At 44.4% G+C, this 22,836-nt stretch overlaps 2 protein-coding genes and 1 pseudogene across 2 annotated transcripts; all 3 read left to right on the top strand.

Moving 5' to 3' along the window:
- Positions 1-775: 775 nt before the first annotated feature.
- LOC132831133 (ferritin, heavy subunit-like) lies at positions 776-5,646 on the top strand. The gene is made up of 4 exons (XM_060849127.1): positions 776-877; positions 4,038-4,184; positions 4,903-5,028; positions 5,491-5,646. The coding sequence occupies exons 1-4, from the start codon at positions 776-778 to the stop codon at positions 5,644-5,646; spliced, it is 531 nt and encodes a 176-aa protein (XP_060705110.1).
- Positions 5,647-9,445: 3,799 nt separating this feature from the next.
- LOC132831212 (ferritin, middle subunit-like) lies at positions 9,446-14,197 on the top strand (annotated as a pseudogene).
- A 3,897-nt stretch (positions 14,198-18,094) lies between these two features.
- LOC132831259 (ferritin, middle subunit-like) lies at positions 18,095-22,836 on the top strand. Its single transcript, XM_060849283.1, has 4 exons — positions 18,095-18,196; positions 21,072-21,218; positions 21,891-22,016; positions 22,681-22,836. The coding sequence occupies exons 1-4, from the start codon at positions 18,095-18,097 to the stop codon at positions 22,834-22,836; spliced, it is 531 nt and encodes a 176-aa protein (XP_060705266.1).

Below are 22,836 nucleotides of genomic sequence, written 5' to 3'. Positions count from 1 at the left end.
TGAGGGCCAGTTCTTCTTGAAACAATTAAAAACTGAACATGGAGACAGAAAAGTTGAACGTGCGATATGTTTCTAGCAGCAATTTTGACATGGAGGCCTGAGGCCTACTACATGGCTGACACACTCAGCACATTTACTGTTTTCGTTTTCAAACTGACCTTTCGGAGACCTAAGGTCAAGGTGATCACAGCAGATTCAGGTTGAATGCACAAAGTGCATCAGTTGGCTGCATGAGATGACCCAAAAGCACATTATTTTCTGTTGCTGTGTTGCAATTGGCAACTGTTTACTGTCAACAAGGTCTCGCCATTTTTCAATGGAGTCCCAACACTGTCATTCAAAAGGTAGGAAGACAAATCTCTCAGAGAAACAAACGAACAGAATTCTGCAAATCTGTGTTGAGTATCTTCTGGCACACAACCTCGGATACAGTGAAGTTTTAGAGCATGTTTTATTCTCATTTTCAGATAGATATACTTACACAATTTGCAGTTGTGCAGGAGGTCAAAGGCCAATCAACAAATCCATCATTGACCAGTTGTCAATTCTGATTGGCTTCTGGATTCAATTCCCATCATGTGCTGATTGGACATGGCACCTGATTGATTGATTAACAAGAGTGAATGGCCATCACTGACGATGTCATTTGTGCAGAATAAAATGAGGAGTATAAATAAAAGTCCAAAGGCAGTAATGGTTTAGGTACAGTTGGTGTTAGAGTTAAATTTGTAGTTGGGCTGGGAATTGGTTTGTGGAGACCAATAGTCCTCATAAAATGGCTTCCCAGGTTTGTCAAAACTATCACCAGGATTGTGAAGCTGCTGTCAACAAGCAGATTAACCTGGAGCTCACTGCCTCCTATCTCTATCAGTCTTTGGTGAGTGTTGTCCCCTTGGGACTTAAAGTTAAAACTCTTATGTAAAGTAATCTTTCCACTGTTTCTAATTAACTTGACACTCCTGTAGCTTGACTTCTGTAGCTCTTGCCTCAATATTAATTCAAGGTAAATGTGATGTTACCATAATAATGGGGTATGATACTGATGTACACTAACTAATGTCCCAGTTTGTCTTCAGGGATGTATGCAGAGTGAAGTGTTCTTGGTTAGTGTATGACTTGCTGATATCACTGTCACTGGCAGTGACAGTCATTCCCCCTCTAGGACTGTCAAAATTGGATGTTTCACTGGGTATTTTTGAAACCATTTGGGTCAACTATATGGTGGAATGGAAGAATCCACTGGCTAGTTGCCTCTCTACTGTTTTGATGTACTGATATATTTAACTATTTTCTGTTGATCCTAAATAAGCATATTGGTTTAGATACTGCAAAGGAGATTTAATCAATGCTTGGCTAATCTGAGCAGAAGTATTTAATGTCAGGATGTGACTGGCATCTGCTTAAGTAGGCCCCAGTTGAGGCCTATGGCTTTTAGCATCCACCATTCATGAGTAGATAGTGGTCAGGTATCCATTTGTTGTCCATCCCTTCACCTGAAGGAAGAGTTGATATGCTGAAGTGTTGGTGCACCCATAGGTAGGTGGTGTAGTCTGAGATCTTTGACCCAATGTCTGAAGAAATGGAGACATTCAAATCAGGGTGGTATGGGAAACAAAATGGCCAGTTTTTCCAAGTAGTGGTTTGCCCATGCACTGCTGGAATGTTAGAATGTCCTATTTGGAAGGTGTTTGTGTGTTGCAGGATACCTGCTAGATAATGGACACTGAAGGGAGGTGGAGAATGCAGTACCAATGGAGTTGGCTGCTCCATCCTGGATGGTGTCTGCTGCATGAATGTTTTGGTGTTCTCATCCAGAGATGGGGAGAATATTCATCACTCTGGGCTAGTCAGTCATAGAAATATATAGCATGGAAACAGGCCCTTTGGTCCAACCTGTCCATGCTGATCAGATATCCCAACCTAGTCCCACCTGGCCCATTTCCCTCCAATGGGTAGACGTGTATATATCTTGGATGAGAATTAATTCCTTTAACCCTGAGGGTGGTGGAACAGCTTTCAGTGAACCAGTTTTAATAAAGATGGAGCACTCCCTTCCACTCTGACCTGAGTTGTGCCCCTTCACAATCCTCAACCTACTGTTAGGGAGTAGGCTGGATCTGGGAAAACAATTTAAGGTCACCCAGACTCTAATTGTATTTAGAGGCAGATGTATGGTGGATTGTGCAGTGGTGATGCTACATACCACTCTGCCTCATAAAACAGAATTTATTTACATACTGTGGTACAAGCACCTACAAAAGAGAACAGAATTTAAAACGACAACTATTTGGGAACCCAACTGACTCTATCACCACAAAGAACTGTTTCAATATCCACAATCTTAAACACACACCTTGGCAAATAGTAATTTCAAATTCTGGTTCTTGCAGGCAGCAGTGTTTACAGAGCATTCGGGTAAGAAACTTTGTTGAAGCATGGAACCTAGCAGAGAAGCTGCTACTCTGAAACTAAAACAATCCAAGCTCAGAAAATAACTGAACTGGTCCTTCCCTTGCCATTGTTTAAAGAAGCTATTTCCAGATATACTGGCATATCTGCCTTTTACCCCTCAAGAGGAATCAAAGGAAAAGCTGCTGAAAGGAATTGCATGGTCATACCATTCCCTTGTGAACATGATGATTAAAATGTTTGAGTCAAATCTGGTGTAAATCTAAACGGTTTGAACTTGTTGGATTAAGTCATGCATTGTGCTTTTCAGGTCACATTTTTAAGCTGGTGACCTTATCTTTGGATGGCCAGGTCACATGATGTCTTTCCTGTATTTAACACTACTTTGGTTATGTCTCTTCAATATTCACTCAGCTGCTTGTTTACAAGCTTCTGAATGTCTGTGTGCACTGTATATACAGGCCTGTAATAAACTGCTGCAACAATCCAAAGGCTCATTGGGCAGTCTTTCCTGGGGCCCCTTTCTCTCATTCCCCTCTACCCTCAAGATAGGAACAGTCTTGTATAGATCAAGTGTATGGTACATCCAATCCCAATGATGTACAAATTGCAGAAAACTAAGTGTCCAATATCCACTTTCCAGTTAAGCCCCAAAGGAACAATATAGTGTCTTACAGCAGCCTCATGGTTACTTTCTCACTGAATGGCAGGACAGGCTTGAGGGACTGAATGGGCCACTCTTGTCCCTGTGTTCTGATATCAGTTTTGTATCTCCATGTCCTGGTGACTGGGTATTACCCTCTGATTGATGTTGAATGGAGTAGACTGCACTTAGTACTCCAGAGGTTTTCAGTGTCATCCAACTGAACCCTCACCTTGTTTAAAGGTTACCACTTCCAATGTTCTGTATGGAACCAATTGAAATCTATAGAGAAATGTACAGCAGAGAAACAGATCCCATAATCCAGTTCTTCTATGCCTAGACTGAATTGATTCTCCTAAATTAATCTAGTCCCACTGGCCCATATCCCTCTAACACTTCCCATTCATTTATCTATCTATCTATCCATCCATCCATCCAAATGACTTTTCAATGTTGTCATTGCACCAGCTTCCATCAGTTCCTGTCAGCTCATTCCATTCACCCATCACTGAAATAACTGCCTGTTGTAACCCTTAAAATCGTTTTCCTCTCCTTAAGCCTGTCCTCTAGTTCTGGGCTCTTCCACCCTAAATACACCTGACACTCTAGCTTCCTTCATTGGCTTAAACCCTATTCAATCTCTATCTAACAATTCTAATGGTGTTAATGAGCAGAAACATGAATTCAGTGTTTCTCTCCTCTGATCCTGTGCCAGACCTGCTGAGCAATTCCCCAGCTGTTTAATCCAAAATAAAACACTGAATTTGCATGTCCCCAGGAGGCAGCTGGAGTTGTTCCTTATCCAGTTAGAGGAACTGCTGGCTTGTTGGACAGGACTGGTATATTAAAATTGCTGAGAACCCAGAGATTTAACAGCTGCTTGAATACTTGGTCTGATTTCAAGGGTTAGACTGGTGTCTTACTTTCCCCAACTAGAATTGGGGGCCAGTGATGTGTTAATGGGATGTAAATGGTTCTCTTTCAGATGTCGTACTTTGACCGGGATGATGTTGCCCTGCACCATTTCTCCCAGTTCTTCAAAGCTCAGTCCCAGGAGAAGCAGGAACATGCAGAGAAGCTGCTGAAATTCCAGAATCAGCGTGGAGGCAGAGTCCTCCTCCAGGATGTGAAGGTGGGAATGTTGGGGAGGGGAATGGCTGCTCTCGTGATGTGGCTTCAAGTCAGTGACTGGGTTTTTACATCCTGAAGGGTGAGGTGAAAAAGTCTCAACTTCCCCATTTGATCTCCTCCATCTTAATGTCACAATATAAAGTCTTTCTTTCAGTCCACTATAATCTATACTGACCAACCTACAAACTACACTAAACCCACTGACCTGCACTAGGACCTTAGCCCACTATGCCCTGGTACTTGAAGTATTCTTCCAGATGTTGTTGAAATGTCATTGGACTAGCTGCCTCCCCCACTCCTCAGGTGGTACATCCCATATCTATTGAGCAGCTTCCTCAAATACCCTCAAGTCTCTTCATCCTCAAACCTTCATGTGGACTTCAGGGATGGCAGTGGTTCAGGGCCAGAGGCCCCAGTTCAATTCCTGCCTCGAGCAACGGTCTGTCTACAGTTTGCATGTGCTCCCAATGTGGGTTGGTTTCCTCCAGTACTGTTTCTTACTACAGTCCAAAGATATGCAGATTAGTTGATTGACCATGCCCCATTGTGCAGGCTACATGCATTAGCCATGACATCTACAGGATTAGAGGGATGGGGTGTGGTCAGTGTGGGATGCTGTTTGGTGGGTTGGTTTGGGCAAATGGGCTAAATGACCTGCTTCATCCCACTGTAGGGATTCTGATTCTGATCCTTAACTGTCCTTTGTTTCCATATTTCAGAAGCCAGAGAGGGATGAGTGGGGTAACGGGCTGCAGGCAATGCAGGTTGCCCTGGATCTGGAGAAGAATGTGAACCAGAGTTTGCTGGATCTACACCAACTCGCCACTGCCCAGGCTGACCCTCATGTAAGCTTCACCACCACCTCATTCTCATCACTGCCACACCCTCAGGGCAACACCTCACTGGTTGGACTTCTTGGGTTTGAAATTCAATAATGCAACATTTGGTCCAGATCTAACACTGATCACTCCAGATCCATACTGATGGTTACAATGTTACAACTGTTCAGTAATAAGGTCAAGGAGGAACTTGGATTGTAATCTGGTTGGAGTGCTGAAGTGATATTGTCCACTGAATCCCCACTCACTGCCATTGCAGTGGAATGATCACTGTCCATCACAATAAGCTCTGTTCCTGTTAAGAAATGGCAAGATGAGCCAGCTGAAAGGCTAATCTTCACAGTACAAATTATCTACTATTTGCTAGATATTTTAAGGTTTGAGCTAGCACTGCCCAGTCTGTATGGCAGTGGGAATTGTAAACTTGTCTGTGCTAATGTAATGAGCTGTAATATTCCTGTGTTCCAGCTGTGTGACTTCCTGGAGACCCACTATTTGGATGAGGAGGTTGAGATCATCAAGCAACTTGGGGACTACATCACCAACCTGAAGCGTCTGGGAGCTCCTGAGAATGGGCTGGGAGAGTACCTGTTTGACAGGCTCTCCCTGGAGGACCGCAGTTAGTGGAGCATGGGGGACTGTCTGAATGCATTACTGACTTCACTTGGACAATCTGGCTTCCCCCACCCAGAGAGAAGGAGCATGTTGGCAAGAATGTAATGGCTGTACCACCTGAATGGAAATGAATAAAATCTTGTATTGATCATGCTTATTGTCCATCGTTCAGACCACTGATACTTCATATGAATTTGCTTTATCAGGCTCTCATGAGATGATGCCAGTAATCATGCAATTTTTAGCCCATCACATCACTGGACTAAAACACCTCACTAAATGCTTTTTGCTCTGGTTCCCTGCCTGCATCTCTTTCCCCCCACCCCAAAAAACTGACTTCAACTAGTGGATTTCAGTCTGTGGGGTGTCAAACCTCTAATCCTTTTGTCCAACACAATTCTTTTCTGGACTTGAGTACAATTATACCCAAACAGACTTAGTGAAAGGAAGTTTCCATGCATCTTCAAAGATCCAGTCCAGATATTACTTTCCATAGACATTCCACATCTTTGATTCCATGTTCACTTCCAGACTGGTCCATCAAATGGTTAGCTCCTTCCCTTCCCCCTGGCCTTTGGATGAGGTCCATCGTACTCTGGTATCTGCCCAGATGGAGGAACCAGCTAACCTCCAAATGATATAATCGCATCTTGTTCAGCACTGCTCCCACTGGAGCTCTAACATGACTAGTTCATTCTAAATGGTGCTGTTTTCTTCCCCTGTGGGCCCAGCACAGGGAGCCAGTTGGAGTTTAGAACAGCTCACAGGCCTGTGCTCTTTGCCCCTTGTCTTCTCACCAACTGGCAGTTGGGCACATTGAGTCAGACAACTGGAGGAATTAACTGGTCAAACATACAGCTCTTGTTAGGGAACCATTCTACTTCAAGGAGTCCATGCATGCAGCAGGGTGGGGGAGATAGGGAGGGAGACACAGTGACAGCCCTAATGATGAACTCCAAGCAATACTCCTGCCCTTTGATTAACCTCAAGCCTGTCAGCCCACAGCTGGGAAATTCACCAAGCATTCCTGTCAGTCAATTGCAGTGAGTCAGCTAAATAAAATTCTCCTGAGCTGTATTAGATAACAACACACACTCCATTGCCACCTACAGCTGAAATGAGCAGGATGATAGTGACCTGGGAATAACACAGCAATGCTCAGGGTTAGATGCTAAAGTCAGCAGTTTGCAGTCCCAGCTTCCCATGGGGTGAAGGATTCTCCTGATGCAGTTTGATTTGATTCTGTGATGTTGATGGAGCAGTGATTTTCTGACCAAGTTGGGAGTTGTGTTGTCATAGTCTTACCAGACCATTGGGCTGTGCTCTCATTAGAGAAAGGGGAGACTGATGATGTATTAAACCTGAGGGCCACCAGAGTTCAAGTGAGGGAAGAGGTTGAGAAGGAGACTCCTTCATAGTAACCTTGAATTAGTGATGGGAATTGAACACAGGCCTTTGGCATCACACTGCTCTGTAAACAGTGGTGTGACTGGGAGAGGAAACCTGGAGATGCTGACTCCAGTACAGCTGTTTCCTTTATTTTTCAAGGTTTTAGGTATCAGGGGCTAAGGAGAGGGCTGTCAGAGATATCCTGGTGTATGTTTGAGACTTTTGTAACAAGTACATACTGCAGCATTCAGGGACATGTGAGTCCTTAAATATATTTATTCCACAATACAACAATCAAGTCATACTCACAGTGGCAGAAGAGGACATTCAGCCCATTGAGTCTGCACCAACCATCTGAACAGCATCCTGTTCAGACCAGCCAATCCCCTTAACCCTGCATTTCCCATGGCCAATCTACCAAACCTGCACAGCTTTGGACTGCGGGAGGAAACTTGAGCACTCCGAGGTAACCCGCACAGACACAGGGAGAACATGCAAATTCCACGCAGGTAGTGATCCAAGGCTGGAATCAAACCCAGGTCCCTGGTGCTGTGAGGCAGCACTACTAGCCACTGAGCCACCGTGCCAACCTAAAGGAACATGTTGTATATTATCAGAGTCATAAATCACAGAAGCAGACCCTTTGGCCCAACCTGTCCATGCTGAACAGATTTCCAAAACTGAACTAGACCCTCCTGCTTGCATTTGGTCCTCTAAAACCTTCCCATTCATATATCCATCCAAAAAACTTTTAAATGTTATAATTGTACCCACCTACACCACTTCCTCTGGCAGCTCATTCCATGAACGCAGCATACTGTCTCTGAAAAGGTTGCCGCTCACGTCCCTACATTTAATCATTCCCCTCTCACCTTAAGCCTATGCCCCTCTAGTATTGCACTCCCCCACCCCATTGCAGGGTGGTTTTTATTGTTCAATCTTCAGTGTGCCAATCAGAAGGCTCCCTGGTGTGGGAGTGACCAGATGATGCTGCTGCTGCTGCTGCTGAGGGGGGCGTCCGGGACTTGGATTCAGAAACAGTGATATTGTTCCAACTCAGGATGGTGAGAGATTTCCCTGGGGCTCCGTCAGTGTTCTTGGGGCTGTATTCAGCCAGAAAATTGGAAAGTATCCCACCACTTTTCCTAACTTTGGTCTTGTAGATGCTGGAGAGGCTTTGGAAAGGCAGGAGTTGAGAAATTCACAACAGAATTCCCAGCCTCTGACTTACTCTCATCACCATGAATATTTATCAGGGTTGACCTCTGACCGTGGTTCCATGTATAATATTCAAACTTGTAACTCAATCTGACAAGTAATGGCTAGACTGTAACCTGGTATTTGAGAAAGTTATTGGGTCAAAGTAACTTGCTTCCACCAATCCATCCGTCAAAGCTGTGTTCATACCCTAACATTGAATGGGGACCTTCAATCCCCAAAACTCTCACCGCCCACCATTCCACTGGAGGCTGCTCAGTTCAACATATTCAACTTTATGTTGAGATACTTTCATGTCCATAAAGATGTGCGTATGGACCACGTCGAGTTGGGAGGCCAGTTTCTGAGCTGTACGTTCGACAGAATACAATGTAAACACAACCAGAATCTCTCCACTTGGAAACATCCTTGAGTTGAGGGCCAGTTCATCTTGAAACAATTAAAACTGAACATGGAGTTGAAAAGTTGATCATGCAGTACGTTTCTAACAACAATATAAACATGGAGGCCTGAGACCTACTACATGGCTGACACACTCAGCACATTTAGTGTTTTGGTTTGTAAACTGGGCTTCCTGAGACCTAAGGTCAAAGAAATCACAGCAGATTCAGAATGGATCCACAAAGTACATCAGTTGCCTGCACTGGATGACCCAAAAGCACTGTATTTCTGTCACAGTCAATCAATAGGCAAATATTTAACGTCAACAAAATCTAGCCATTTTTCAATGGACTCCCAACACTGTCATTCAAAAGGTAGGAAGACAAATCCCTCGGAGTAACAAACTAACAAAATTCGTAAATCTGTTTTCAGCATGTCTTAATACACAAGCTCAAATACAATAGTGAAGTTTCAGAGTATATTTTAATCTCATTTTCAGGTAGATATACTTAGAGAATTTGCACTTGTGTAAGAGGTCAATCACTAATTTCATCATCGAACAGTTGTCAATTCTAATTGGCTTCTGGATCCAATTCCCATTCTGCGCTGAATGGACATGGCAGCTGATTGATTGATTAACAAGAGTGATTGGCCATCACTGATGATGTCATTTCCTGCTTAATAAAATTAGTATTGTTCCTCAAGTATGAATAAAAGTCCAAAGTCTGTGATGATTTAGGTAGAGTTGGTGGTAATTCTAAGTTTGTGGTTGGCTTGTGATTTGTCTTGAATGGGCAAGTAGTGCAATATTTGTCACAAAATGGCTTCCCAGATTTGTCAAAACTATCACCAGGATTGTGAAGCTACTTTCAACAAGCAGATTAACCTGGAGCTCACTGCCTCCTATCTCTATCAGTCTTTGGTGAGTGTTGTCTCTATTTATAATTGCTTCTATTATGCGAAGTAAGCTTTTCCTTATTTCTAATTAACTTGATGCTTCCGTAGATTGACTTTTGCAGCTCTTACCTATTTCACAATTGAAGATAAATGTGATGTTATTAGCAATAATGAGGTATGATACTGATGTGCAATAATGCATGCAAGGTGAAGTGTTCTTGGTTAATGTATAATTCCCTGATATGACTGTCATAGGCAGGAACTGTCATTTCCCTAGGGTTGTCAAAACAGCATAATTTAAAGGAATAGCTTAGAAACCACTTAAGCCAACCATATGGAGGTATCCATTGACCATTTGCCTTTCTGCTGCTTTAATGTATTCTAGTATATTTGGTTTATTTTCTGCTAATGCTAAATATGCATCATACTAGTTTTGATGTTGTAAAAGGGAGTTATGGCAGTGTTTATCAATGATACTTGGCTTATCTGAGCAGAGGTATTTAATGTCAGGCTGTGATTGGCCTGCACTTAAATAGGCTCCAGTTGAGGCCTATCTGGCTTTCTGCATTCACTATTCATGTGTGGGTGGTCAGGTAGCTACTTGTTGTCCATCCCTTCACCTGGAGGAAGAGTCAATGTGCTGGAGTAGTCTGAAATTTGACTCTATGACTGAAACAATTGAGACCTTCAAATCAGGATGGAATGAGAACTAAAGTGACCCACTTTTTTCCCAGTAATGATTTGTCCATACCCTTCTGAAGTGTTAGAATGTCCTATTTGGAAGGTGTTACGTGAGTGCTGCAGGGTACCTGGTAGATAATGGACACTGAAGGGAGGTGGAGAATGCAGTACCAATGGAGTGGGCTGTTTTATCCTGGATGGTGTCTGCTTGAATGTTGTAGGTACACACATCCAGATATGTGGTGAATATTCATCACACTCTGGGCTGCTCTGTTTTACAGGTCCCCTCTCATGAGATGAGGCTGAAATCCCTCGAGCTGTCTGATGGAAGTGGGAATAGCTTTCATTGGTGAACCAGTTAGCTTTTAATAAGGATGGATCACTCACTTCCACTCTGATCTGAGTCGTGCCCCTTCATAATCCTCCACCAACTGTTGGGGCCCAGTCTGGATCTGTCAAAACCACTAAGGTTGCCCAGACCCTAACCTTTCCTTGTTATAAAGGCAGTTGTACAGTGTATAATCCAGGGGAGATGTAGCTGGTCATATCACTCTCTTGTTTATAAAAACAACGATCTACATTCTATGGTAGAAGCACCGACCAAAGGAAACAGACTTTAAGACAATCCAACTACTTTGAACCCAATGGACTCAATTGCAACATAACAAAGGAGCTGTTCCCATACCCACAACAGCCCAAAAACACCCCCTTTAGCAAATGATAAATACAAACTCCACATGCTGGCAGGAGAGGTTTTAGAGTGTTTAAGTAAGAAACATCTGTTTGAAGCATGGAACTTAGTTTCAGAGGAACAGCTTCTCTGCTCCCAGCAGCTTCTGCCTGTTAACACAAACCAAGATTGGAGAATAACTGAACTAGCCACTCCCCTGCCATTGTTTGATGAAGCTATTCCCAGACATGGCAGCACCTCTGCCTTTAGGACCCATCTTGAGGGGGACACAAACCAAGGATGAAACATCCTGCTTAGAGGAGTAACATTAACATTTCACTTCTGAGCATGATGGTTCAATGTTTGTCAAATATGGGGGTAAATCAATGGTTTAAACTGCTCAAGTCAAACCAAGCACAGTGCTTTTCCATTTACCTGCAGATGATGTCACCAGCTTGATGTAATGGTTAATCTGAGTTGCCTGAGGTTTTCTCTGTATCGGACTCTTCCTTGATCGAGTTACACTTTTCTAATCACTCAGTTGCTTGCTTACAATTCAAAAGCTCCTTGTACAGGCTTTCCTCAGCAAACACCAGGTCCCCTTTCTCTCATTCCCATTCCACTCATTCCCTTCCATCCATCCTCTGATATGAACACACTTGTACTGATCAAATGTATGGTACAAACAATCCCAATGATGTACAAGTTGCACAAAACTCTCTCCTGACTAAATTAGTGCCAGCAGTGTCCAACATCCATTTTTCCAGGTCAGCCCCAAAGGAACAATGTAGTGCCTTGCAGCAACCTCATGGTTACTTTCTCACTGAATGGCAGAACAAGCTTGAGGGGCTGAATGGCCTCCTGTCCCTGTGTTCTGATATCAGTTTTGTATCTCCATGTCCTGGGGACTGGGTATTACCCTCTGGTTAATGTTGAATGGAGTAGACTGCACTTAGTACTCCAGTGGTTTTCCTTGTTCATCCAACTGAACCCTCACCTTGTTAAAGGTTACAACTTCAGTTGGTTTCATGCAGAATACTTGAAATCTACCATCCTAGACCTGGTCTGCACAGAAACAGACCCTCTAAGCAACGCTTCCCTGCCAGCCAGATATCCTGCATTAATCTCGTCCCATTTGGTACCTATCACTCTAAATACCTCCCTTATTGAAGAGTTTCAGTTCATGTCTAATATCTTCCAATTCTAATGGTGTTAATGTTCAGAAACATGAATTCAGTGTTTCTCTCCTCTGATCTGTACCAGACCTGCTGAGCAACTCTCCAGCTGTTTAATCCAAATTAAAACATGGATGTTGCATGTCCCCAGGAGGAAGCTGGGGTTAAGAGCTGCTGGCTCACTGGACAACACTGGGATATTAAACCCTGGTTGAGAATGCAGAGGATTAATAACTGCTTGAATAGTCAGTCTGATTTGAGGACTAAATTAGTCTCTACTTCTGACGACTAGAATTGGGGCCAGTGATGTGTTAATGGGATGGAAATGGTTCTCTTTCAGATGTCGTACTTTGACCGGGATGATGTTGCCCTGCACCATTTCTCCCAGTTCTTCAAAGCTCAGTCCCAGGAGAAGCAGGAACATGCAGAGAAGCTGCTGAAATTCCAGAATCAGTGTGGAGGCAGTCCTCCACCAGGATGTGAAGGTGGGAATGTTGGGGAGGGGAATGGCTGCTCTTGTGATGTGGCTTCAAGCCATTGGGAATAGGGTTTGCTCACCCTGAAGGGGCAGTGAAGAGCTGTTGCTGGACTTTCCCTTATGATCTCTTCCATCTCCCAGTCACAGCATAGGAACTGGCCCTTTGGACTACCATATCGATGTTGACCAAACTACACTAATCCCATCCTCCTGCACTTAGTCCTTTGCCCACTGTACCCTGGCATTTGAAGTATTTGTCCAGATGTTGCTGCAATATCATTGGACTACAGCCTCCCCCACATTCCTCAGGTGGTGCATTCCATATTTCTCCAGTTTCTTGAGATCCCACTAAAACCCTTCCTCCTCAAACCATCTTCTGGACTTGAGGATGGTACTGGCACTGCACTGTCTCAGTGCCAGGGACCCAGGTCCAATTCCAGCCACTGGGAACTGCTCAGTTTGCACATAGCTCAGATGTGCAGGTCAGTTTAGTCAGGCTAGTTTGCCCAGTTTCCAGGGATACACAGCCTACATTTTTCCATAAACAGGATTACAGGGATGGGTTTCCAGGGATATCTTTTTCACTAAACAAGATTACAGGGATGGGTTGGGTCAGTTGGGACCCTCTGGAGGGTTGATGTGGACAAATGGGCAAAATGACCTGCTTCATCCCACTGTCGGGATTCTGATTCTGATCCTTAACTGCCCTTTTTGTTTCCATGTTTCAGAAGCCAGAGAGGGATGAGTGGGGTAACGTTCTGCAGGCAATGCAGGTTGCCCTGATTCTGGAGAAGAATGTGAATCAGTTTGCTGGATCTACACCAACTCGCCACTGCCCAGACTGACCCTCATGTAAGCTTCACCACCCCCTCATTCTCATCACTGCCACACCCTCAGGGCAACACCTCACTGGTTGGTCTTTGTGGGTTTGAAATTCAATAATGCAACATTTGGGGAGATGTGATTTGGAGATGCCGGTGTCAAACTGGGGTGGACAATGTTAAAACTAACACCACACCAGGTTTTAGTCCAACAGGCTTATTCAAAGCTCTAGCTTCCAAACTAATACTCCACAACCACCTGAAGGAGCAGTGCTTCTGAATAAATTTGTCTACTCTAACCTGTTGTTGTGATTTTTAACTTTGTCCAGATATAACATTGTAACCACCCAGTGTGGATCTGGAATGATCCATGTTACAACTGCTCAGCAATAAGGTCAAGCAGGAACTTGGATTGTAATCTAGTGGGAATGCTGAAGTGATATTATCCACTGAATCCCCATTCAGGACCATTGCAGTGGAATGATCACCATACACCACAATACAACTCAGCTCCACTTAAATGGCATATCTTGCCATTTGAGAGGCTAATATATTCACCAGTACAACATTTCTAGTTGTTTGCTGGATGTTTCGGGGTTGTCCAGAGCTAGTACTGCCCAGTGTATTTTGCAGTTGGAATTCTCCAAACTGTCTTGGATTGTGCTAATGTAATGTTGTGCTATTCCTGTGTTCCAGCTGTGACTTCCTGGAGACCCACTACTTGGATGAGGAGATTGAGATAATCAAACAACCTGGGGACTACATCACCAACCTGAAGCATCTGGGAGCTGCTGAGAATGGGCTGGGAGAGTACCTGTTTGACAGGCTCTCACTGGAGGACAGCAGTTAGTGGGACATGGGGGACTGTCTGCTTTTGTCTGAATGCATTACTGACTTCACTTGGACAATCTGGCTTCCCCCACCCAGGGAGAAGGAGCATGTTGGCAAGAATGTAATGGCTGTACCACCTGAATGGAAATGAATAAAACCTTGTACTTGCTGATTTCTGGAGAGCTTGATGCCAGTAAATCACTCTGCAATTTGGCTCATATACCGGACTAAAACACCTCACTAAATGTATCCTCATCACTCTTTCCCCTCGGCCAACACTCCACACCCCATTGGACAGGAATAACTAGATGGAGTTGTTGTAACTAAAATGCAAGCTATCCTCCCCAGAATGTTTTACACTCAGGTTTTATACTCCATCTAATGATTCTTTTGTCCAAGAATTATACTCTTCTGGCTCAATGCCTACAGTTGTGCGTTATATCAAACCGTGTGCAAGGAAGTGTGTGTTCCTCTTCAAAAGATCAACTTGAGAGATCAATTTCCCTAGATGCCCCACATCTTTGATTCCATGTTCACTTCCAGGTTTGCCCATGAAGAGTTCACCCCCAACATCAATGTGTTTAGAAGTACTCCACAATTTGGAGTCAAACTGCATGATCTGGGTGACCTGATCTGTTCACCTATTCCTGCTGGCCTTGGGTAAGGTCTATTGGGCTGTATGGAGGAACCAGCTAACCTGGGAAGGATATGATCTCAACCTGTCTGGTATAACTCCCAATGGAGCTCTAACATGACCTGGATATTCTAGATGGTGCTGTTTTCTTTACCTGAGCCCAGCCTCTGGAGCCAGTCAGGGTTCAAAACAGGGCCAGCACAGAGGCCTGTGATCTTCACCCCTTGCCTTGTTGCAGCCATTAGCAGTTGGGTATGTCAACCAGTTCATTTGTCTGTAGTGAGTCAAACATGCACCTCCTGATGATAAGCACCTTGATTAAATACCCATTCTAGCACAACAAAGAGTCAATCCACACCAGGGGGGAGCTTTTCCTAGCAGTAGCAATGCTATCCTACTGTATCTCCCTCAATTTTGTGTACCTCCCTATCTGAAGACTCACTCCTAACACTGCTCCAGCACTTTCAATAATCTTCATGCCTGCCCACCCAGAGCTGGGATCATTCACTGCAAACCTTCCCTACAGATGCACATTCCTGGGAGGCAGCTGAAGAAATTCTCCTGAGCTGCATTGAGTTAATACACATGCTCTCATCATCACCTACAGCTGAAATGGGCAGGATGACAGTGATCTGGGAATAACAGCAATGCTTGAGGTTAGATGCTTCCATCTGATTTACTCTTGCTGCTAAAGTCAGTAGTTTGCAATCGAAGCTGATCCAAGCTTCCTCCCAGCTTCCCATAGGGTGAAGGATTCTCCTGATGCAGTTTGATTTGACCCAGTGATGTTGAAGGAGCAGTGATTTCTCTCCAAGTTGGGGAGTGCTGTCCTTCTGAAAGGAAACCTAGAGCTGCTGACTCTCCTGTATAGCTGCTCCTTCATCTTTGGGGTTTCAGGGATCGTGGGTTAGGGAGGGGGCTGTCCTGGTGATTGTGTGAATTTTGTAGTGAGCATACACTGCAGCCTTCAGAGAGGGTTTGGGTCCTCAACATATTTATTCCACAACATAAAACCTTTTATTGTGAACAATCAAGTCATGCTGACAGACTCCCTCCAGTGCAGGCTGAAGCCATTCAGCCCATTGAGTCTGCACCAATTATCTGAAAAGCATCCTGTTCAGACCCACCAATCCTCTAAACCCTGCATTTCCCATGGCCGATTCACTGATCCTGCACATCTTTTGACTGTGGGAGGAAACAGGAGCACACATAGGAAACCCACACAGACACAGGGAGAGCACCACATACACACACACGCGCGCGCACACACACACACACACTCACTCGAGGCTTCAATCAAACCCAGGTCCCTGGCGCTGTGAGGCAGCAGTGCTAACCACTGAACCACCACACCATCCAAAAGAAACATGCTGTTGCACACCAGTGAAGTCATAGAGTCATACATCACAGAAGCAGACCCTTTGGCCCAACCTGTCCATGCTGACCAGCTTTCCAAAACTGTACCAGTTGCCCTTGCCTGCATTTGGCCCATGTCCCTCTAAAACCTTCCCATTCATGTATCCATCCAAATCTCTTTTAAATGTTATAATTGTACCCGCCTCCACCACTTCCTCTGGCAGCTCGTTCCATGTACACAGCACACTCTCTCTGAAAAGGTTGCCCCTCACATCCCTATTTTAATCTTTCCCCTCTCACCTTCAGCCTATGCCCCTCAAGCTTTGCACTCCCCCACCCTATCGCAGGGCGGTTTTTATTGTTCAATCTTCAGTGTGCCAATCAGAAGGCTGTGTTTCGTGCCCAGCCGCAGTTACCCTTCAGGAGGTGGTGATGAGCTGGTTATTACAGCCCACCTGGTGTGGGAGAGACCAGATGCTGCTGCTGCTGCTGCTGAGGGGGAGGGGAGGGGAGGGGAGGGGAGGGGGGGGGCATCCGGGACTTGGATTCAGAAACAGTGATATTGTTCCAACTCAGGATGGCGAGAGATTTCCCTGGAGCTCCGTCAGTGTTGTTGGAGCTGCATTCCGACAGAAGATTGGAAAGTATCCCACCACTTTTCCTAACTTTGGTCTTGTAGATGGTGGAGATGCTTTGGAAAGTCAGGAGTTGAGAAATTCACAACAGAATTCCCAGCCTCTGACTTACTCTCATCGCCATGAATATTTATCAGGGTTGACCTCTGACCGTGGTTCCATGTATAATACTCAAACTTGTAACTCAATCTGACAAGTAATGGCTAGACTGTAACCTAATATTTGAATCAGATACTGGGTCAAAGTAACTTGCTTCCACCAATCCATCCGTACAAGGCTGTGACATTGAGTGGGGACCTTCAATCCCCAAACTCTCACAGCGCACCATTCCACTGGAGGCTGCTCAGTTCAACACATTCAACTTTAGGTTGAGAGGCCATCATGTCCATAAAGATGTGCGTTTGGACCACATCGGGTTGGTAGGCCAGTTTCTGAACTATACGTTCGACAGAATACAAATGTAAACACAACCAGAATCTCTCCACTTGGAAACATCTTTGAGTTGAGGGCCAGTTCATCTGGAAACAATTAGAAACTGAACATGGAGTTGAAAAGTTGATCATGCAGTATGTTTCTAACAACAATTTAAACATGGAGTCCTGAGGCCTACTCCATGGCTGACACACTCAGCACATTTAATGTTTTAGTTGTAAACTGGGCTTCCTGAGACCTAAGGTCAAAGAGATCACAGCAGATTCAGAATGGATCCACAAAGTACATCAGTTGCCTGCACTGGATGACCCAAAAGCACTGCTTTTCTGTTCCAGTCAATCAATAGGCAAATGTTTAATGTCAACAAAATCTAGCCATTTTTCAATGGACTCTCAACACTGTCATTCAAAAGGTAGGAAGACAAATCCCTCAGAGTAACAAACTAACAAAATTCTGCAAATCTATTTTCAGCCTGTCTTAATACACAAGCTCAAATACGATAGTGAAGTTTCAGAGTATGTTTTAATCTCATTTTCAGGTAGATATACTTAGAGAATTTGCACTTGTGTAAGAGGTCAATCACTAATTTCATTTTCGAACAGTTGTCAATTCTAATTGGCTTCTGGATCCAATTCCCATTCTGCACTCAATGGACATGGCAGCTGATCGATTGATTAACAAGAGTGATTGGCCATCACTGATGATGTCATTTCCTGCCTAATAAAATCAAATCTGCTCCTGGAGAATAAATAAAAGTCCACAGGCTGTGATGATTTAGGTAGAGTTGGTGATAATTCTAAGTTTGTGGTTGGCCTGTGGCTTGTCTTGGGTGGGCAAGTAGTGCAATATTTGTCACAAAATGGCTTCCCAGATTTGTCAAAACTATCACCAGGATTGTGAAGCTGCTGTCAACAAGCAGATTAACCTGGAGCTCATGGCCTCCTATCTCTATCAGTCCTTGGTAAGTGTTGTCTCTATTTATAATTGCTTCTATTATGTGAAGTAAACTTTCCTTATTTCTAATTAACTTGATGCTCCTGTAGATTGACTTTTGTGGCTCTTACCAGTTTCACAATTCAAGATAAATGTGGTGTTACAGCAACAATGGGGTATGATACTGATGTGTAATAATGTATGCAAGGTGAAGTGTTCTTGGTTAGTGTATAATTCCCTGATATGACTGTCATAGGCAGTAACTGTCACTTCCCTTGGGTTGTCAAAACAGAACTTACAGGAATAGGTTAGAAACCATTTAGGCCAACCATATGGAGGTATCCATTGACTAGTTGCCTTTCTGCTGCTTTAATGTATTCTAGTATGTCTTGATTTCTTTTCTGCTAATGCTAAATAAGCATCATACTAGTTTTGATGTTGTAAAAGGGAGTTATGGCAGTGTTTGTCAATGATGCTTGGCTTATCTGAGCAGAGGTATTTAATGTAAGGCTGTGACTGGCCTGCACTTAAATAGGCTCCAGTTGAGGCCTATTTAGCCTTCTGTATTATCCATTTTTGTGTGGGTGGTCAGGTAGCTACTTGTTGTCCATCCCTGAATCTGGAGGAAAAGTCAATTTGTTGGAGTAGTTTGAAATTTAACTCTGACTGAAGAAATGAAGACCTTCAAATCAGGATGGTATGAGAATTAAAGTGGCCCCTTTTTTCCTGGTAATGACTTGTCCATGCCCTTCTGAAGTGTTAGAATGTCCTATTTGGAAGGTGTTACGTGAGTGCTGCAGGGTACCTGCTAGATAATGGGCCCTGAAGGGAGGTGGAGAATGCAGTACCAATGGAGTGGGCTGTTTTATCCTGGATGGTGTCTGCTTGAATGTTGTAGGCACACTCATCCAGACATGTGGTGAATATTCATCACACTCTGGGCTGCTTTTTTTTGTACAGGTCCTCTCTCATGAGATGAGGCTGAAATCCCTCGAGCTGTTTGATGGAGGTGGGAACAGCTTTCATTGGTGAACCAGTTAGCTTTTAATAAGGATGGATCACTCACTTCCACTCTGACCTGAGTTGTGCCCCTTTCATAATCCTCAACCAACTGTTAGGGACCAGTCTGGATCTGTCGAAGCCACTAAGGTTGCCCAGGTCCTAACCTTTCCTCCATTTATAAAGACAGTTGTACAGATGATGCAGCTGGTCAAACCATTCTGCTTTATAAAAACAACTATCGACATACTATGGTAGAAGCACCAACAGAAGGAAACAGACTTTAAGACAATCCAATTACTTGGAACCCAATGGACTCGATTGCAACATAACAAAGGAGCTGTTCCCATACCCACAACAGCCCAGAAATACCCCCCTTAGCAAATGGTAAATACAAACTCCACTTCTTGCTGGCAGGAGAGTTTTCAGAGCATTCAAGTAAGAAGCATCTGTTGAAGCATGGAACTTAGTTTCAGAGTAACAGCTTCTCTGCTCCCAGCAGCTTCTGCCTGTTAACACAAACCAAGATTGGAGAATAACTGAACTGGCCACTCCCCTGCCATTGTGTGATGAAGCTATTTCCAGACATGGCAGCACCTCTGCCTTTATGACCCATCTTGAGGGGGACACAAACCAAGGATGAAACAAGCTGCTTGAAGGAGTAGCATTAACATAACCATCATGCTCAAAGGGAATGTTCAATGTTTGTGTCAAATATATGGGTGTAAATCTAATGGTTTAAACTGCTCAAGTCAAACCCACCACAGTGCTTTTCCATTTACCTGCAGACGGTGTCACCAGTGTGATGTAGTGGTTAATCTGAGTCACATGAGGTTTTCTCTGTATCGGGCTCTTCCCTGATCAAGCTACATTTTTTTCTAATCACTGTTGCTTGCTTACAATTCTTCAAAGGCTCCTTGTACAGGCTTTCTAGTGCCAGCAGTGTCCAACATCCATTTTCCAGGTCAGCCCCAAAGGAACAATGTAGTGTCTTGCAGCAGCCTCATGATGATTTTCTCACTGAATGGCAGAACAAGCTTGAGGGGCTGAATGGCCTCCTGTCCCTGTGTTCTGATATCAGTTTTGTATCTCCATGACCTGGTGACTGGGTATTACCCTCTGGTTAATGTTGAATGGAGTAGACTGCACTTAGTACTCCAGTGGTTTTCCTTGTTCATCCAACTGAACCCTCACCTTGTTAAAGGTTACAACTTCAATTGGTTTCATACAGAATATTTGAAATCTACCATCCTAGACCTGGTCTGCACAGAAACAGACCCTCTAAGCAACGCTTCCCTGCCAGCCAGATATCCTGAATTAATCTAGTCCCATTTGGAACACATCACTCTAAATACCTCCCATCCAGATGCCTTTGAAATGGGGTAATTGTACCAGCCTCCACTATTTCCTTTGGCAACTCATTCCATGCACCACCTTCTGGAAAAAGCTGCCTCTTGGGTCCATTGATGTCCATCCCTCATGTTAACCCTGTGCTGTCTAGCTTTGGACCCCCATCCCACCATGAATACATCCTGCATTCTAGTTTCCTTTCATTGAAGAGTTTCAGTCCATGTCTAATATCTTCCAATTCTAATGGTGTTAATGAGCAGAAACATGAATTCAGTGTTTCTCTCCTCTGATCTGTACCAGACCTGCTGAGCAACTCTCCAGCTGTATAATCCAAATTAAAACATGGCTGTTGCATGTCCCCAGGAGGAAGCTGGGGTTAAGAGCTGCTGGCTTACTGGACAATACTGGGATATTAAACCCTGGTTGAGAATGCAGTGGATTAATAACTGCTTGAATAGTCAATCTGATTTGAGGGCTAAATTAGTCTCTACTTCTGACAACTAGAATTGGGGCCAGTGACATGTTTAATGAGATGTAAATGGCTCTCTTTTCAGATGTCGTACTTTGACCGGGATGATGTTGCCCTGCACCATTTCTCCCAGTTCTTCAAAGCTCAGTCCCAGGAGAAGCAGGAGCATGCAGAGAAGCTGCTGAAATTCCAGAATCAGCGTGGAGGCAGAGTCCTCCTCCAGGATGTGAAGGTGGGAATGTTGGGGAGGGGAATGGCCGCTCTCGTGATGTGGCTTCAAGACATCGGTAACAGGGTTTGCTCATCCTGAAGGGAGTGGGGAAGAAGTGAAGAGCTGTTGCTGGACTTTCCCATCTGATCTCTTCCATCTCCCAGGCACTGTATAGAAACAGGCCCTGTGGTCTACCATATCTATGCTGACCAAACTACACTAATCCCATCTACCTGCACTTAGTCGTTAGCCTGCTGTGCCCTAGTATTTGTCCAGATGTTGCTGCAATGTCACTGGACTAGCAGCCTCCCCCACATTCCTCAGGTGGTGCATTCCATATTTTTCTCTGAAGTTTCCTGAGATCCCACTAAACCCATTCCTCAAACCACCTTCTGGACTTGAGGATGGTACTGGCACTGCAGTGTCTCAGTACCAGGGACCCAGGTCCAATTCCAGCCTCTGGGAACTGCTCAGTTTGCACATGGCACAAATGTGCCAGTCAGTTTGGTCATGCTAGGTCACCCAGTTTCCAGGGGTACAAAGGCTACATTTTTCCCTAAACAGGATTACAGGGATGGGTTGGGTCAGTGTGGGACCCTCTGGAAGGTTGATGTGGACAAATTGCCTATATGACCTGCTTCATCCCACTGTCATGATTCTGATCCTTGACTGTCCTTTGTTTCCATGTTTCAGAAGCCAGAGAGGGATGAGTGGGGTAACGGTCTACAGGCAATGCAGGTTGCCCTGGATCTGGAGAAGAATGTGAACCAGAGTTTGCTGGATCTACACCAACTCGCCACTGCCCAGACTGACCCTCATGTAAGCTTCACCACCCCCTCATTCTCATCACTGCCACACCCTCAGGGCAACACCTCACTGGTTGGTCTTTGTGGGTTTGAAATTCAATAATGCAACATTTGGGGGAGATGTGATTTGGAGATGCTGGTGTCAAACGGGTGGACAAAGTTAAAACTAACACCACACCAGGTTATAGTCCAACAGGCTTATTCAAAGCTCTAGCTTTCAAACTAATACGCCACAACCACCTGAAGGAGCAGTGCTTCTGAATAAATTTGGTGGACTATAACCTGGTGTTGTGATTTTTGACTTTGTCCAGATGTAACATTGTAACCACCCAGTGTGGATCTGGAATGATCCATGTTACAACTGCTCAGCAATAAGGTCAAGGAGGAACTTGGATTGTAATCTGGTGGGAGTGCTGAAGTGATATTATCCACTGAATCCCCATTCAGGACCATTGCAGTGGAATGATCACCATACACCACAATCTAACTCAGCTCCACTTAAACAGCATGATGTGCCAGCTGAGAGGCTAATATATTCACCACTACAAAAGCTCTAGCTGTTTGCATGTTTCAGGGTTGTCTAGAGCTACTACTGCCCAGTCTGTGTTGCAGTGGGAATTCTCCAAACCATCTTGGATTGTGCTAATGTAATGAGCTGTAATATTCCTGTGTTCCAGCTGTGTGACTTCCTGGAGACCCACTATTTGGATGAGGAGGTTGAGATCATCAAGCGACTTGGGGACTACATCACCAACCTGAAGCGTCTGGGAGCTCCTGAGAATGGGCTGGGAGAGTACCTGTTTGACAGGCTCTCACTGGAGGACAGCAGTTAG

The sequence above is a fragment of the Hemiscyllium ocellatum genome, chromosome 33 (assembly GCF_020745735.1).
Source record: "Hemiscyllium ocellatum isolate sHemOce1 chromosome 33, sHemOce1.pat.X.cur, whole genome shotgun sequence".
NCBI classification, from domain to species: domain Eukaryota; kingdom Metazoa; phylum Chordata; class Chondrichthyes; order Orectolobiformes; family Hemiscylliidae; genus Hemiscyllium; species Hemiscyllium ocellatum.
Note: the sequence above shows the minus strand (reverse complement) of the source record. Positions and strands in the feature narration are given on the sequence as shown.